Raw genomic sequence first — 18,066 nt, forward strand, 5'->3', positions numbered from 1 at the left:
TTCTGCCCATTGAACTGTAATGTGAATTCAATGAGTGATCTGAATTTAATCCTTTAGGCTGTTAGCACTAAACATTTTTTGTCATAGTACACTGGAAATGGAAAAGTTATTTTACACATTCATACAAGGTGCCATGATAGATATTTGTTTATCTAAACAATCTCCCAAGGCAGAAGCAATTCCTTTTCCTTCTGAGAGAAGGTTGAACTATTTCTAAACTGTAGATTCAATGCCACTTCCTACAGAGTGAAACTTATTTGTACTTTAAGCTCTTAGTTTATTAAATCATTCTGTAATAATGGAATAACTAGGGATCTAATACTTTAACCAACTCTAAGGCACATGTGGAATACTGCGTTTGGGGTTTGCATTTGATTAAAGCAATTTTCAAAAGGCTTTTTAGAAATAAATACTTTGAAATGCAAAAAAAAGACACTTACATTCTGGAAATGTTGGGTAGATTTGAAAATGCTTCTCTGTGAATTGTTTTCAAGTGAGTCTCCATAAATCCCCTGGGAAAATAAGAGAGACTAGAGGTCAATCGGAATCCACTAAATATTCCCATCAGTGACTCATATTTCAGGAACATATTTTTAAAATCCAGGAAGCTTTTAAAATATTGGCCTAATCAAAAACCAAAAAAATAGGACTAATGGAGAAGATATCCACCACTTGGGTAGTACAATGGCTGATAGAAAACAGATTATGATGCAGAAAACATATATCCCTGTGTTTGAAGAGGATAAAGTGCTTAGCACACAGTAAGCACTCAATAAATACTACTGAATGAATAAAAGATGAGACGGTTTCTTGACAGTTATTCAATTTATTTTCATATGTAATATTCTAAGTACATCAGTGTTTCAAAGAGAATACATTTACCAAGTCACTTCAGAAGCTATTGAAATGTACCTCTTGTATATTAAAGTAGTAATAGGAATTATGGTCTTTCTTAAGCACTTACTATGTGCCAGGCACTGTTCTAAATGCTGGGGTAGATACAAGATAATCAGGTTGGACACTGTTCCTGTGCCACATAGAGTTCACAATTTTAGTCCCCCCTTTTACAGATGAGGTACAGAGAAGTTAAATGACTTGATCAAGATCACACAGGAAACAAGTGGTGGAGGTGGGATTAGAGCCCAGATCCTTCTGACTCCCAGGCCCATGCTCTTATCCACTAGGTCACTTTGTTTCTCAAAGAACAAAACATTAGGAGAGATGGGGGTCTTTGATGTTTACGCCTGAATTCCAAAGGTGAAGGGCATTTCAATTTGAAGCTATTTGTTTAACTGTGCCCGTCACTAAGACCACATGTCCTGGAGGACTTTAAAAATTCTTTAGTTACTCTTCTCAGAAGGAAAGGCTAAGGAATGGCTGTCATTATCCAGTCCTTTTGTAGGTATTGTAATTATAATTGTGGTATTTGTTATGCACTTGCATAATCAGGTCCTACAGGATCCCTGTTCCACAGGAGGCTCACAGTCTAAGGGGGAGGAAGTACAAGTATTGTCATAGTACACTGGAAATGGAAAAGTTATTTTACACATTCATACAAGGTGCCATGATAGATATTTGTTTATCTAAACAATCTCCCAAGGCAGAAGCAATTCCTTTTCCTTCTGAGAGAAGGTTGAACTATTTCTAAACTGTAGATTCAATCCCCATTTTACAGATGAGGAAGCAGAAACACAGAGATGACTTGCCGGATATTTTAATACTGATATTTTTGTGAAATAATTATTTCTTCTACCATCCTGCTGGGTTGGCGATGCAGCTGTTCTTCCCCGCCAGCCTACTGACTCTAGTGATGTTTTCTTTCTACTTCCCGGTTACCTCAAAGAAGAATTGCCACAGTGATTGAAATACTGCTGCCACTTGCTTAACCAAAACCCTATTTCCCAGGGAAATTGTTAAACTGGAAAAAAAAAAAAGGCCTAGATGGTTGGTTGGTCAGAGGGTGGTCAGTTGGCCACTTGCCACCCACGGTGTGTTATGATGGGACTCAATCTCACTTGCACCAACAGAGAAAAATACAGATGTCTAGAGATTACAGATTGCAGCATGCAGACTGCCTATTGAAACCAACTTAATTGGGTCAGTCTCAGGAAGAAAAAAACTCTTTAGAGGAGCTTGGGGCAGGACTCCTAGCTGTGGGAGTTTCCACCATAGCATTCTCACCATGTGGGGACCAGATGTCCAAGGCAGGATGCAACGTGACCCAAGGGAAAAATTACAGTGCTGGGAGTCACGAGTCACCAGTTGAGTTCTAATCCTGGTTCTGCCACTTCACTGCTGAAGGGCCTGGGGCAAGTTATTTGTTTGTCTGATGGTATTTGTTAAGCAATTACTATGTGTCAAGGACTGTTCTAAGTGGACATGGACCATGTCCAACTTCATTACCTTACATCTACCCTAGCACTTAGTATAGTCTTGTCTTATGCCATCGAGTCGTTTCCTACCCATAGCAACACCACGGTCACATCTCTCCCAGAACACCCCACTCTCCATCTGCAATCGTTCTGGTAGTTTGTCCATAGAGTTTTCTTAGTAAAAATGCAGAAGTGGTTTACCATTGCTGCTTTCCTCGCAGTAAACTCAAGTCTTCGCCCTCGACTTTCTCCCATGCCACTGCTGCCCAGCATGGGTAAGTTTTGACTTGTAGCAGATTGCCTTCCACTCACTAGCCACTGCCTAAGTGCTCAGTACAGAGTAACTACTTAAACACCATAAAAAAATGATCCCCACATCCACCCTCCCTACTGTTTTTCTTAGGCATGCCACCCAGCTGGCAGTGGGATATGAAAAACATCTCCATATCTAATGATGTCCCCAGATCATGATTCAGTTGCCCTGGGCCTCTCAACAGGCATGCATCCATAGATACCATCTCCAATGAGGCAATGGAGTAGGGAAAGGTGTATGGTGGGGGTGAGGGTTGGTTGTTCCCAGCTTTGTTCTTCCGAAGTCTCTGACAGTAACTGAGAGTTTCCAAATAGAACTGAAAAGGCCCCAAATATTGGTCTTCTCTCCTGTCAGCTTTTTGAGGGGAGCCCCCGCTCGACCCCCCTCCCTACCTAAAATCCCTCCGATTGTCTCCGTAAGGCTTGCAATGTAAAGTCGGCCCCTATGCCTTCCCTGAATGCAGCTGGGCCACTTGACCTTGGGGAATCCCACCTTTGGTCAGGCAGATTCTGAGAAGACCACACCTCCAGCTTTAGGGCCAACTAAGGGTACAGGCAGAGGGGAAAACTTTTAAAACTGCCCAGGTAAACACTGTCCTAGGTGTAATGATAAATACCCTGCATGATCAAAGCTAAAGACTTAAACAAACATCTCTGTACACAGTAAATGTTTAATAAATACCACTGACTGGTATCAAGTAGGAAGTCAACAAGTGCTCTGGGTTTGAAGCAGTTAGGACTCTCAGACACTGTCCAAAGAATTTTTGCTTGATATATTAATAAATCTGATTTAGCTTTGATCATGCCTGGCACATAGTGAGCACTTAACAAATACCATTATTATTATTATTGTTATATTCCGGAGAACCCCGAAGGCCTAGAAAAAAACACCCCTAAAAAAGCAATTGGCCTGAGATAATAGTTTGGCTTAATTCTATCAGACACGATGTTTTCAGTAGACACATTTCTCACCAAATAAGAGGCCAATAACACTTTAGTTTAATGAAGACCGTGTGAACTACCAGAACAGCTGTCTAAACTAGAAGTTCAACAATTGAAATGCTTCATTCAAAAAAATTGTAATGGGGTGGAGTGTGAGTAGGGGGGCAGAGAGAGGAGGGAGAGAAAGAGAAAGTGCCAATAAATACTAGTCTACGAGAAAGTTCAATAGTTTATTTGTAAAATGAATGCAGCTCATAGAACAAGGATTACATTGACGGCTGGATGATATTAAGGGCTGGAAACATTGGAATAATCCCAATAATGGCAATTCATCGCTTAATTTTATAAAATGCCCAAACAGCATAGGAGGCAATGTCGCCTAGTGGAAACAGCCCAGGCCTGGGAGTCAGAGGGCCTGGGTTCTAATTCCAGATCCACCACTTGCTTGTTGTGTGACCTTGGGCCAGTCACTTAACTTGTCTGTGCCTCGGCTCCTTCATCTATAAAATTGGGAGTCTTCACTCCCAATTAGACTGTGAGCCCTGCGTGGAACAGGGTCTGTGACTAATCTACATATACTGTATCTATCCCAGTACTTAATATAGGGCTTGACACATAGTAAGTATTTAACTACAGTAATTACCTATACAGTGCCAATTTGGTGGCCAGCAATTTCTCTGGATTGATCAAAGGTGGGGATGAGGAATAGGAGACAAGAACAGGAAAAATTCATGAAATGACTTTCCAATATACAGAAAAAACTTTTCTTAGTTCCAGTGAATCAATCAATAGTATTTACTGAACATCTAGCACGTGCAGAGCACTGTAGTAAGTGCTTGAGAGAGTACAATACAGCAGATTTGGTAGACATGTTCACTGCCTACAATGAACTTACAGTCTGGGCACTGGGAGACCACCCAAGTAGGCATATGGGAAGAAGCCTGGTGGTGGCCATATTAATAATAATAATTATGGAATTTGTTAAGCACTTACTGTGTGCCAAGAATTGTACTAAGCACCAGGGTGGGAACTAGCAGATTGGGTTGGACACAGTCCCTGACCCATATGAGGCTCACAGCCTTAATCCCCATTTTACAGGTGTGGTAACTGAGGCACATAGCAGTGAAGTGACCTGCTCAAGGTCATACAGCAGACAAGTGGTGGAGCCAGGATTAGAACCTACATCTTTCTAACTCCCAGGCCCGTGCTCTGTCCTTTAAGCTGCACTGCTCCTCTGCCATGAATAACCCTGCTGCATCACAGGAGGAGAGTGGAAGTTAGAGGGAAATGAGCTACCAAACTAGAGGAGGCCAAAGGAACCCATTGCTTTTCTTTGTTTTGAAGAACCACTGCAAGGTTCTGAAGAAGTCTGGAGAAGTCTCTTCCTCCTCTTGTCCTCTGAGGCAAGTGAGAAGAGGGCCAGACAAATTTCCCATTTTTCAGTGATTATTATTAATGGTGAAAAGAGTGTTGGATGTTAAAAGAAAGGTGGAGCTTCACTGCTAGGTTTTAAAATCTTAGGGAGAACATGCAGCACTGGTGGATATACAAATGAGCTTTGAAATTATTGAGTAGGAAAATTTGATATGGAAATTATTCAAGAGAACAGACACATAATCCAATGATTTCATTTTAGTTATTTTCTCTGACTATGGCTCCTTCTAAGCAAGAATGAATGACAAGGATATGATTGCCTGTAAAAATGTATTTGGGTCTGCCAAGGAAATGGCTGCATTTCTCAAATGTCTGCATTTGGAAGACAATGCAGAAATAAAAATTCTGCATGCAGAGCTTTCCAGATTAGTTTGTGGATTTTGCAGGAAGAAGAACAGAATCCAGGGTAGGTATTCATTCAGTTTTGCAATGCTAGTGGGAGAAGGAAAATCTGGTTAGAGTTAGTAATGGCAGCAGATGCTGTGAAAGATCCAACATGAACAAATAGAGTAAATCATTGTTAGTGTATTTCTTAGTAACTTATTTTCCTGGCTGACACAGCAATCCTTGGAACTTTTAAGAGGAAGATATTCTTCTGAATGGCCATAAAGTTCCTTTTGATTGAAACTTGGTTAATATTTATTCCCAGATATCATTACTAAAATTCATCTCATTCACAGGCTTCTGTCAAAAGCATGCTTGGCCTACAGTAGCTGAAAAAAAATCTGGTCTGGATCTCCACTCCAGCCTCAAATTTATGGTCAGAATATAGAATTTTTGCCATTGTCACTTTGGGATTCAGTCACTGCCCAGTGGATACAGTACAGGCCTGGGAGTTAGAAGGACTGGGTTCTAATCCCAACTCTACTACATGTCTGCTGTGTGACCTTGGACAAGTCACTTAACTTCTCTATGCCTAAATTACCTCATCTGTAAAATGGGGATTAAGACTATGAGCCCCATGTGGGACAGGGACTGTGTCCAACCTGATTATCTGCCCCAGTGTTTAGAATGATGCTTGACACCTAGTAAGCTCTTAACAAATACCATCATTATTATTATTAGGGAACATGATTCAAATATGCCATTCTCACCATGAATTTCAGCCTGCAGAGGCAACTGGAGCCTGATATTTGGTTGTTCTAAAAGCTGCCCCACTGTCATTATTTTATAAACTTCAGATCATGCTCAACTCCTCCAATCCATCTGGGCTTCCGCACATCAGGAAACCATTGCTCCTTTCCATTTAAAGAGTCCTCCTTTCCTCTCCAAAGTTCATGTTTTAGGCTGTCTGGTTCCCCATCCACTGATCCCTTCATTCGATAACATCTCTGTTCACCCACACTACTAACAGTAATGATGGTATTTGTTAAGTGCTTACTATGTGCCAAGCATTGTTCTAAGTGCTGGGGGAGATACAAAGTAATCAGGTTGTCCCACATGGAGCTCACAGTCTTTATCCCCATTTTACAGATGAGGTAACTGAGGCACAGAGAAAGAAATTAAGTGACTTGTCCAAAGTCACACAGCTGACAAGTGGAAGAGCTGGTATTAGAACACACAGTCTCTGACTTCCAAGCCCATGCTCTTTCCACTAAACCACACTGCTATACTAATGTTATATAACCCGAGGTAATTCTTAATTTAATCTAACTGCTTGCCTAATTCCATCAAATTTCTTAAGATAAATTATATACATAAAATATTACACAACACTTACTTCCATTAGTTATTCCACTCAGCAAACCTGTGAGCTGGCTACTTTTATTACCTCCACTTTGCAAATGCAAAAAAAAAGACAAAGGTTTTGCTTATATTTCTCTTCATACTGAAGTGGCAATTAAGCAATGCCCTGTATAATTTGATCAATTTAGAACTTCATGGGTGTGACGATGCCCAACTCCCCCGCTTCCACAAGGAAACATGTTGGATCAGATTATGTAACAAAAGGTCACAGACTATCCTTTGACTCTGAGAATGCAGGCAGAGGTCTCAGTGTTGGGGTCATTGTTCAGTAGGTAGCAGAATTAGGGTTAGAACTCTAAAACTTTCCTTTCCTTGGTGTTTACCTATCTGTGTGGTCTTGAATCATAAATTTACCATGAGCGAGAGATACAATGACCAATATTTGACTAATCTTAAATTCCTCCAGGCACGGACATGCTCCTCACTCCCTGACACTCGCAAGGCTAACTTGAATTGAAGTTTGGATTTTGAAGGTTTTAGATATATTTTAATTTAATCAGTTTGCTTTGTAGATTGTGATTGGACTCAATGCAACATTGCTAAAATTAGGCTTGATCTGAAAAGTAATTTAATGTGGGCTTTTCACATTTCCTAAAACATCTATCCTGGCAGTATTCACCTTCCTAAAATGATAGATAATAAGATTGAGGCAGGGACCTGGAAGTCAGAAGGACCTGGGTTCTAATCCCAGCTCCAGTACTTGCCTGCTGTGTGAGTTTGGGCCAGTCACTTGACTTCTAAGGTGGTGAGCCCCAAGCGGTTCATGGACTGTGTCCAACCTGATTAATTTGCATCTAACCCAGCACTTCGTATAGTTCCTGGTACAGAGTGAGCAGTTAACATATACCTTGAAAAATGGATGTGTCCGTTATTATCTTTTGTTTTGAATAACTCAAACATACAGTAGCAAAATTAATCAGAGCTGTTTTACACATACACTCAAGATATCCCAAAGCACCATGATTGGTAAATGTATGCACTTACTGAACTCATGCAGTTTATATTAAGAAACAGTAAGCAGGGGAGTTTTTTCCCAAAATTCATAAATACTGAGTATGAAGTAAAAGCCCATTAGAAAGGAAAGCTTCATTATCCTGGAAAGTGAAATGATTCTGATAACATAACTGTGCTAATATATGCACTATGACTAATGGATTTTATTGCATTTTTCACAGAACCATACTGATGGTTTGGAAATGATGGTCACAGAGGTTAACTTATCAAGGGTCACTGGTCCAGAGCTGATTGTTCTTTATGTTTATATTTACTTTAGCTCTCCTGATTTGATTGTAAACTTTGTAAATGATTTCACAATGTTCCTCAACAATTAGTACAGTAGTCAGCATTACCATGTGACTATGGGATAAATAGCACAGGGCTTTGGAATCAGAGAAGCAGGTTCTGATTCCACTCTGCCACTTATCTGCTGTGTGACCTTGGGCAAGTCACTTAAATTCTCTTTGCCTCAGTTCCCTCATCTGTAAAAGGGGGATTAAGTTTCTGAGCCCCATGTGTCCAACCTGATTATCTTGTATCTACCCCAGCACAGTACAGTGCCTGGTACATAGTAAGTGCTTAGCAAATACCATGGCAAAGAATAAATGCATTTTTGAGAGGATTCTTTTAAAGCAAAATTAATTTTATTTCTGTTTGCATGTCCTTTTGGTGCCTAAAGGTTTTAGACATATGGACCACTAAGCCCATATCAGAACCACTCCAGGAACCCTGATGCAAATGTTTTCCTCTTGACTGACAGTCTCAGACTTTTTAAATTGTTCCAAAGCCCTGTCCCCTTACCCTTACTGCTGCCCTTAAGAACCTTGAAAAAACAAAATGCCAGGAGTGCCTGGCTCCCTTTTGCTTAACTCTACAAAGGTTACCAGCTGCAGAAAATCGAACAGCAAAATCAGATTGCTAATAAGTGAGGAACAAGTAAGGATATGGTTAGTAATCAAAAAATAAATGAGAGCAGAGAAGAGAAAGTGACAATGCCAATCATGGAGGCTCCTGAGCCAATCAGGAGTCAAACCCAAGGATGCAATCTCATGGAAAAACAAAACGCTACTAGTTAGCAGTTCTACCAAGAAATTCTAGCTGACCTAGAAAAACTATACAAAAGAAAAAACATCCTCTGTAGTATGTTGGAAACAAGGTTGCTCTATTTGTGTCCCAAGAAACTATGGATTTGGATTTTGAAGGAGAAGAGAAAATTTGTTTTGCTCCATATAAAGGTGGCTGTGCAGTGCTCAATAGAGATTAAAGGCTGACTAAATGGTCTGGTCTTGCCTTGCACAACCGGGATCCATGGACAATTATTATACATAATTTATCAGTAACTTTGGGAATATTAGGGATTTATGGTGTTATGGAAATGCAATAATAATAATGATAACATTTGTTAAGCGATTACTATGTGCAAAGCACTGTTCTAAGCACTGGGAGGGGATACAAGGTGATCAGGTTGTCCCACGTGGGGCTCACAGTTTTAATCCCCATTTTACAGATGAGGTAACTAAGGCCCAGAGAAGTTAAGTAATTTGCCCAAAGTCACACAGCTGACAAGTGGCGGAGGCAGGATTAGAACCCATGACCTCTGGCTCCCATGCCTGTGCTCTTTCCACTGAGCCACGCTGCTTCTCTGTGAAATGCAAGACATCATTACTGTAGAAACTACAACTTTGTCTAAATGAACCACCATTGTGCAGGTAGAGCTCTAATAACCCAAAGGTAAAACTTGCTCAATTTCAAGGACAGTGATATCTGACAGTAAATATGAGGCTACAGCAACAGAGCTAGCATTGCTCCATATATGCACTGAGATTCGTCCTTTTCTCACCCACTCCAGGACACACATAAAGCAAGTCTTTTTTCTTGTCTACTCTGTAATTTTTTTCCCATAACATGGAAATGCCAAAACAAAACACAAACCCCCTTTTCTACCTCACAGGAGCATGGTAGAGTCATATGTGAACCATGTTGGATCTACTACAGAAAGACTTTAGGTGTTATTAAACATTGTGATTAGATGGCATAAAGAACTCAGGTGGTGCTGCTTAAGTGATTAGAAATGAATACTGTTCATTTAACTTGGATTGGACATAGTCCTGGATTAAGACTAGAGAAGTAGTGTGGCATAGTGGAAAGAGCATGGGCTTGGGAATCAGAGGCTGTGAGTTCCAATCCTAAGTCCGCCACATCAGCTGGGTGACTTTGGGCAAGTCACTTAACTTTTCTATGCCTCAGTTACCTCACCTGTAAAAGGGGATTAAGACAGAGCCCCACTTGGGACAACCTGATTACCTTGTATCTACCCCAGTGCTTAGAACAGTGCTTGGCACATAGTAAGCGCTTAATAAATACCATCATTATTATTACCATGTAAGCTTTTAGAGACCCAATTTTATTTCATTACTAATATGACATTTTACTACACAAATTCTCTACTTCATTAAATATGGCAAATGTGAGGTGACACCATTATGATCAAATGAAATGTGCTTGACAGCACATTGTGAATATTCAGTTGAATTCTATCATTTATACTCTTGCTGGAAAAATAAAACCTACATACCCCATCAATTTCTGGAAACTATCTTCTGTACAGCAATCCAAAGCTATGCCTTAGTCTAATCAATGATTCTGCACATATTTTCAAAATTTATGTGCTAGATCTAAAGTCCAAAAATGATTTTGGTCCAGATCACAAGGGAAATGTGTTTAAGAAGTTGAGTTTATGAAGCACATTATCTTTTTCTTACTGTCACCAGCCCCTCCGTGACACCCTTGGGCCAAAACCTTCATATGAATATCATCAATCAGTTCAGTCTTGCAAAGAGTTTCCAGATATTATCTGCAATTTATAAATGATTTTGGACCTGCAGGATTTTAATTAGCCCCACCAATATTTACTGCAATCTTTCTGTTCTAGGAGCTTACATTCTAAAGAACCTAATTCATTCATTCAATCATATTTATTGAGCGCTTACTGTGGGCAGAGCACTTTATTAAGCACTTGGGAAGTACAAATCAGCCACATATAGAGACGGTCCCTACCCAATAAAGATCAGCACCCAGAACTGAACTGGGTAGTGTTTGGAGGAGGATTTCCACAGGTAGCTTAACTCAATTTTAGTTTAGTAAGATAAAAAGTAATATAAATAATGCTATTCCTTTTGTTTACTTAAAACCAGATCTCGGAAGGAAAAGGAATTCCTTTTCTAATTCTAAGGGTTCTAATCCTGGTTCTACCATTTGTCTGCTGTGTGACCTTGAGTAAATCATTTCACTTCCCTGTGCCTCAGATACCTCATCTGTAAAATGGGCATTAAGACTGTGAGCCCCCTGTGGTACATGGACTGTGTGCAACCTGACTAGTTTGTATCTTCACCAATGCTCAGTACAGTGTCTGGCACATAGTAAGTGTTAAAATACCATTAGAAAACAAAAATTGAAATTGCTAAAAACAAAACAAACCAGTCTGAATGGGCAAAACCTAAAACAATGCTAAGATGCCAGATGCGGAAACTATCAAAAAACATAAAAAAGGAAACGGGAGAGTATCAGAAGGGAAAGTAATTTCAAAAACTGAAGACATAGCCACAAACAATGAAGTTCATCTCCTAGCATTGAAGCTATGCTCACTTCAACCCAATATAATGGGTGGGACACATGAGGAGGGTTCATGAAAGCAGCATACCCAAATAACTGCTTTATGTGAGCTGAAATTGGGAAACTGAAAACAAGGAGGGTAGAGGAAATTCTTAAAAGACACAGTCAAACAAAACCTCAAATCATGCATCATCCCAGTGAAAAGTGAAAGTCAACTGCTTAAGGTAGGGCAGCATGGCGTACTGTATTCAAGAAAGGAGAAGTCCATATTGAGCAAAAGGTTCATAAGGAATGAAAGACAAGGAGATGCAAGACAGAACAGCGCTAAAATCTGCAAACACCAAACATGAGCATAACATGTGTTGGTTATACAATTGGAATTTTCAGTCACACATTCACACTAATAAGTGAATTGAACTGTCAGTGTATCCCCTTTGAATACAAAAGACAAATATATTATATTGATGCAAGAAGAATGTAAGAAGTGGAGCTAATCTTCAATTACACCACCTATGATTGTTCAGGACTCGATTTGGGGAGAACGATTGGGGTGGTATGAGAGACTACAACTATGAATGAATGTTGCCATACTATAACATTACTTCTCAATATGGTCTGAGAGTCATTAGTATTATCTTCAAGCAGCATAGCCTGGTGAGAAGCAGGATGATTTAGTGGATAGAGCATGGGGCTGGAAGTCAGAAGGATCTGTGCTCTAATCCCCGCTTCACCACTTGTCTTCTGTGTGACTTTGGGCAAGTCACTTCACTTCTATGTGCCTCAATTCCTGCATCTGTAAAATGGGGATTAAGACTGTGAGCCCCATGTGGGACAAAGATTATGTCCAATTATCAAATTATCTTGCACCTACCCCAGCACTTAATACAGTGCCCGGCATACAGTAAGCGCTTAACAAATACAATTTTAAAAAATGGTGAGATTGAGATGCGGTGAGAAGATTGATGTTATAGGAGTAAGGGGTTGGGTCGAAATAGTGAGGCTAGGTAGAAGCAGGAGAGACGACAATGCGTAAAAGAGGGTGGTAAGAAGCTTCTGTTTGCAGAAATGGATGGGTGACTGTGAACCCCATGTGGGACACAAATTGCAGTTGACCTAATTATGTTTTATGTACTCCAGTGCTTGGAATATTTGGTTTTGTGGTATTTGTTAAATGCTTACTATATGCCAGGCGCTGAACTAAGTGCTGGGGTAGTTATAAGATAATTGAGTGGCAGAGGTGGGAAAAGTCCCTGTTCTAATCACTGGGGTAGATACAAGATAATCAAGTTGGACACAGTACCTGTCCCACGTGGGACTCACAGTCTTAATCTCCATTTTAGAGTTGAGAAAACTGAGGCACAGAGAAGTTTAATAACTTGCCCAAGGTCACCCAGCAGGCAAATGGTGGAGCTGGGATTGGAACCCAGTTCTTTCTGACTCCTAGGTCTGTGCTGTATCCACTAGGCACACTCCTAATACCAACATTTTAATTATTTATTTAAAAATTGTTGGCTGGAACTGTCCTGTACCTATGAAACTCTTGGTTATTGAGTTTGGTGAAAAAGGTTTCATTCTGAATGTAAAACAAAACATTTCATGTTTTACAACACATCCTTTTCTCAAAAAGAAAGGCAAATGCAAATGATGTGAAACTCTGGCCTCATCACTCTGAGCAGTAGCTGCCAGTTAGCCTCGAGAAGCAATCAGAAGCCAGGCTTGAGGACACTATTTCACCAAAGGCGACAACTCTACAAGCCAAAATACACTGTCTCTTCAGCCTCAAACTTGGGGTTTTAAGCTGTTCTGTGGATCTTCTGACCAACAACACTACTGGAGTTAAAACCCCTTTCTTGGTCTAAAAACAAAACTGCAAATACTTAGGTTTCTAACAAACTTGTGGATCCTGCTTTGTGTTTTAATTCAACTTTGTTTTTCGTCCCATGCAGTCATGGTCAACGACTTTGACCTTAGTGAATCATTCTCCCAACCTTTCTGTGAAAGCTTCATCAGTAAATATGATTGATTGATTGAAGTCTCTTAACATCTCTGTGCCTCTATTTCCTCATCAGGAAAATGGGCATTCAATACCTATTCTGCCCCCTATGAGGGCCAGGGATTTTGTCTGATTTATATCCCAATGCTTAGTACAGGTGTTTGGCACTTAACATCACAATTTTTATCATTATTATTATCATTATTATTTTTTAAGTGGCCAGGAGAGAAGTGCCAATCTTATGACAGCTGTGGTTAATTGGATAGCATGCTGGAAAACTGGGAAGCCTATACATGGAAAAGGTATCTATACAGTAGGACCTGTGGGAAAATGCAGTAAGTGTCCCTGGATTTGCACCTTTAGGAATCTCACGGTGGCCATGCAGCTGTATCCCCACATCCCAAAAGACCTTCATCTACTCCAGGCAGTCAAGCATGCACATGGAATAAGGGGCACCTATATCCATGTTTTGGGGAGAAAGTGAAGGAGTGAATTTTGACCTGGGAGGCCCTCTGGCTTTATAGCATACTGTCTTAAATTGACTCTGCTAGTCTGCTAAACTTTCATTAGAAAGTGGAATTGTAAGGGTTTGTTGCTGCCACTTAGCACATGAATGAGGTATCCTCTGTTTGCATATGGTGACTTGGCTCTCAAACACACTGATTTGCCTACCAGAGATAGGTTTGTGACTTGCTGCAGCTTGCTACTCTATGACTCCTGGAAGCCTCAGTTATTTGGAGTCTTCCCATTAAAACAATAGTTTACATTCTGCCCCTTCCACCCCCTCTTCTTATCTGATTGGTGGGCAAATCCACCTAAGTACTCGACACATTTAGACTGGATTGGACTGATGGGAAAAATCTTCCTGTTGAGTTTCCCAGGTGAGGGGGAGAGTGACACATTCCCGGGGAATCCGAACATGGAAGGGTGGGTATGGAAGGGAACTTAGGACACTGTCTTGCTTTCCATGAAGGCGCTCACTCTACTTCCAAGGTGTCCCCACTGCCAGTTCCATACTCTTTCTGAAGGGAAATCCAAATTCTGGAAAAAGTGATATCGGAAACTGTGAGAGGCCGGTTGAAGAAAGTGTGGATGTGGTTCCTGGAGTTTGAGATGAAAGGTAGAAAGGTGATTTTTCTCCCCTTAAAAGGTTGACGGAATTTCAATACCTTTTGATATCCAACGGTAAACTGCAAATAAGTGAAAGTCTCTTTCTTGCTTTACTGTGAATCCCTGTAAGCACACCACAGCTTTCTTCCTTACTGAGGGCAGGGACGGGGAGGCTGGGGAAATGCAGCCTGGACCAGGTCTCCAACTCCAGGAAAACTGGGGCCAAATGGTGGAGGGGGTCTCCCTGGAAGTGGGGGATACACACGCGAGGAGACCTTCCTTTGCAGCATTTCTCCCACATACCTGCAATCCCCAGGAAAGGTCAGGGCAGGACCCTGAGCCACACTGCTTTCTTCCTCTACTCCCTCTTTGCTAGTAATGCCACATACAAGCCCTAGAATCCCTGAGACAGGAAAATTTATACTGGAAAGCTGCCACTATAATGGTCAATCTTTGGAGAACTGGGAAAACGTGAGGAGCACCGTCCAAAAATCAGATTGACTATACTACCGTCTACGGATCTCTGGGTTACAGAATCAGAACCAAGAGATTGAGCTAGGGAAAAGTAAAGAAAACAAGAGCTTGGATAGAGGTTGCTTCGGTCCAGAAGGTGGCAGGCAGCCTTGCCCCAAGGAAGAGCCAAAGAATTTCATAGGGTCAAGAAAAGGAAGTCAACCCAAATCAAATGGGGCTGGAAGGAAGGAGCAATGACCAGGGCAGAGTCTTGTGTAACTGCAAATGTGGTAGCACTGGCATTGCAGACCCCATGAAGGGGCCCTAGAGAAACAGGGAGACTGATCCCCAAGGCCTTTGGCATTTCTAGGACACATACCACCTAGTGGATAATGTCTATCAGTGGTTCTGGAGAGCCACTGCCACTCTAAACAATATCTCATATGTTGACCCAATGCCACCTGGAGGAAAATTTCTTCTTGAGCAGCCACTCAACCCGCCACTTCAGCGGAATTAGGATTGCTTAATCTTGTAGCAGGTTGGGTGCCTGAAATTTAAGAGACCTTCTTGTTTCCAAGGACTCCCAGAACTGTCACTCTCCTAAAATTCGGGGTGAAATTCTGAGCTAAGCATCAAGGAGGGTCCATGGGTAACAATCAATCGTATTTATTGAGCACTTATTTTGTGCAGAGCACTGTACTAAGCGCTTGGGAGAGTACACTATAACAGTTGATAGACATATTCCCCGCCCACATGGAGTTGACAGTTTAGAGGGGAAGACATGTTAATATACATTACAGATATGTAAATACTTTATACAGTGCTCTGCCTACAGTAAGTACTCAATAAAAATTATTGATTGGTTGGTTTGTTTTAAATTGTGAGGCTCCTGAGGGACAGAGACAATGTCTAATTCCCACCTGTGTATTCTCTTCCACAGCTTACTACAGTGCTCTTACCACAGTAAGCACTTAATAAATACTATTACTATTATAATCCTACTATATGCTAAGCACTGTGCTAAGCGATGGGGTAAACACAATACATTCAGATCAAAAAAATTTGCTCTCCTCTCTACACCTCTTGGAGGTGTGATTCCAAACTTCCAGCAACCAGGAAATGGAACAATGAAACTGAGCTCAATTACGTTATCAAGAATCATTCTGATCCTCAAATCATTACCATATCCCTGGGTGATACAGGGATGGGACTGAGAGCACATACAAAACTTGAGCATCATGACCAACGTGATCTTTTCCTTTTATTTCAAGGAATTAGTAACAATTAAGGAAAACACAGTTGGATTCACCACAGCAACTTTGAAAGTTACTTTTCCTATGGGACTGTCTTCTCCCAGCTGCTGCAATATCAGGCATTACCTCTTGAAAAGAAATAACTGTATAATGGCATTTTTCCACAGAGATAATTCACTCTAAAGGATGAAATGAAGCAGCCTAAAATAGACCTTCAAACCTCTTTTTTGAGCTGAAATTGTTTGCATAGTTTTTATTTGGCTACTATTTCCTTGGCAATATGCCTTATTAATACATCTTTCCTTCAGCAGCAAAACTGGAATTTTGACACATTAGGACTTGAATTTTTTTTTGCATTCTTGTTGTTTCACTTAAGTTTCTCTTGTCTTTTCTTCATCATCAGAAATCAAATGGATTGTCCGTGTTCTTGGTGGAGTGGGGTAGAAATGAGAAACAACAAGGCTACGCTACAAGACAAAGAGGATAGAGTAATTACCATTTCCCAGTAATACGAAAGGGCTATAGACCGTTTTGAATTCATACACCTTTAACTAAATTTTGTCAAAATCATTTTATGCTTTGTTTTTATTTCATACTCTTTATTTATGCATTTTTGCCTGAGGCACCTTGCATGGGTGAGACCCCTTTGAGACTTCATCCAGATCCAATGGGTGCTGCCCATTTGGAGAAGTATGCTCATGTCCAGATTCTTTCTGGAATTTGCCTGAGTGAAATCATTTGAACATTTGAGAAAATCCTTGGTTTCGTTAGGAAATGTTTTTTGTTTGGGTTTTTTTTTTTAAGGCATTTGTTAAGCACTTACTATGTGCCAGGCACCATACTAAGCACTGGGGTAGATACAAACTAATCACTTCTCCCACATGGGGCTCACAGTCTTAATCTCCATTTTACAGATGAGGTAACTGAGGCACAGAGAAGTGAAGTGACTTGCCCAAGGTCAGATATCAGACAAGTGGCAGAGCAGGGATTAGAACCCAGGTCCTTCTGATTTCCAGACCCATGCTCTATCCACAAGGCCATGATATGGGAGATAACATGGTTTAGACAGCAAAGGGTTTGAAAAAATCAAGTTTCTAGAGATATATTTCCAAGTCTTTTTTTCTTTTTAAATGGTATTTGTTAAGTGCGTACTATGCACCCGGCACTGTACTAAATGCTGCAGTAGATGCAAGATAAATCATTTGTTCCTCAGCCCTTCCCACATCCGCACAGTGCTGCAGGCTACTTGAAGGAAGGGTCCTCCTCACACACTCAGGATGTTTGTCTTTATTAATAAAAATAAATCAAGGATTCTTGCCCTGGACTCACCACCCTGAGCAACAAAACAGTGGGGACTCATTAGGAACCATGTCTCAGCGTTGCTGCCAATTTTTAAGTCCTTGGCTCTCGTACCTTAAATTCTCATGATACACCCCAATAAATAATAATAACAATAATAATTGTGGTGTTTGTTAAGTGCTTACTGTATGCCAGGCTCTGTTCTAAGCAGTGGGGTACATTCAAGATAATCGGGTTGGACACAGTCCCTGTCCCACATAGGGTTCCCAGTCTTAATCCCATTTTACAGATGAGATAACTGAGGCACAGAGAAGTTAAGTGACCTGCCCAAGTTCATACAGCAGACAAATGGCAGGTGGCAGATTAGAAATCAGGTCCTTCTGACTCCTAGGCCCAGGCTCTATCCACTAAACCACACTGCTTCTCAAAAAAACAAGTTAAATCACTATAGCTTGGCCATTCTGAGACAGATAGGTATTCACCTTGAGGACTGTGCATGTCTGATCTTCTACCACATATGGCAGGTTACTATGGTCTTTGAACA

The 18,066-nt window shown here is 40.7% G+C and overlaps 1 protein-coding gene across 1 annotated transcript in view; it reads right to left on the bottom strand.

The window, feature by feature from the left end:
* The window catches only part of TSHR (thyroid stimulating hormone receptor), a 94,901-nt gene that overhangs the window by 55,897 nt on the left and 20,938 nt on the right, over window positions 1-18,066 (bottom strand). Inside the window, exon 2 of the mRNA XM_038748059.1 lies at window positions 441-512. Within this exon, the coding sequence (XP_038603987.1) occupies window positions 441-512 (72 nt within the window). The remainder of the gene's footprint in view (window positions 1-440; window positions 513-18,066) is intronic.

The sequence above is a fragment of the Tachyglossus aculeatus genome, chromosome 1, assembly GCF_015852505.1.
Source record: "Tachyglossus aculeatus isolate mTacAcu1 chromosome 1, mTacAcu1.pri, whole genome shotgun sequence".
Classification (NCBI taxonomy): Eukaryota; Metazoa; Chordata; class Mammalia; order Monotremata; family Tachyglossidae; genus Tachyglossus; species Tachyglossus aculeatus.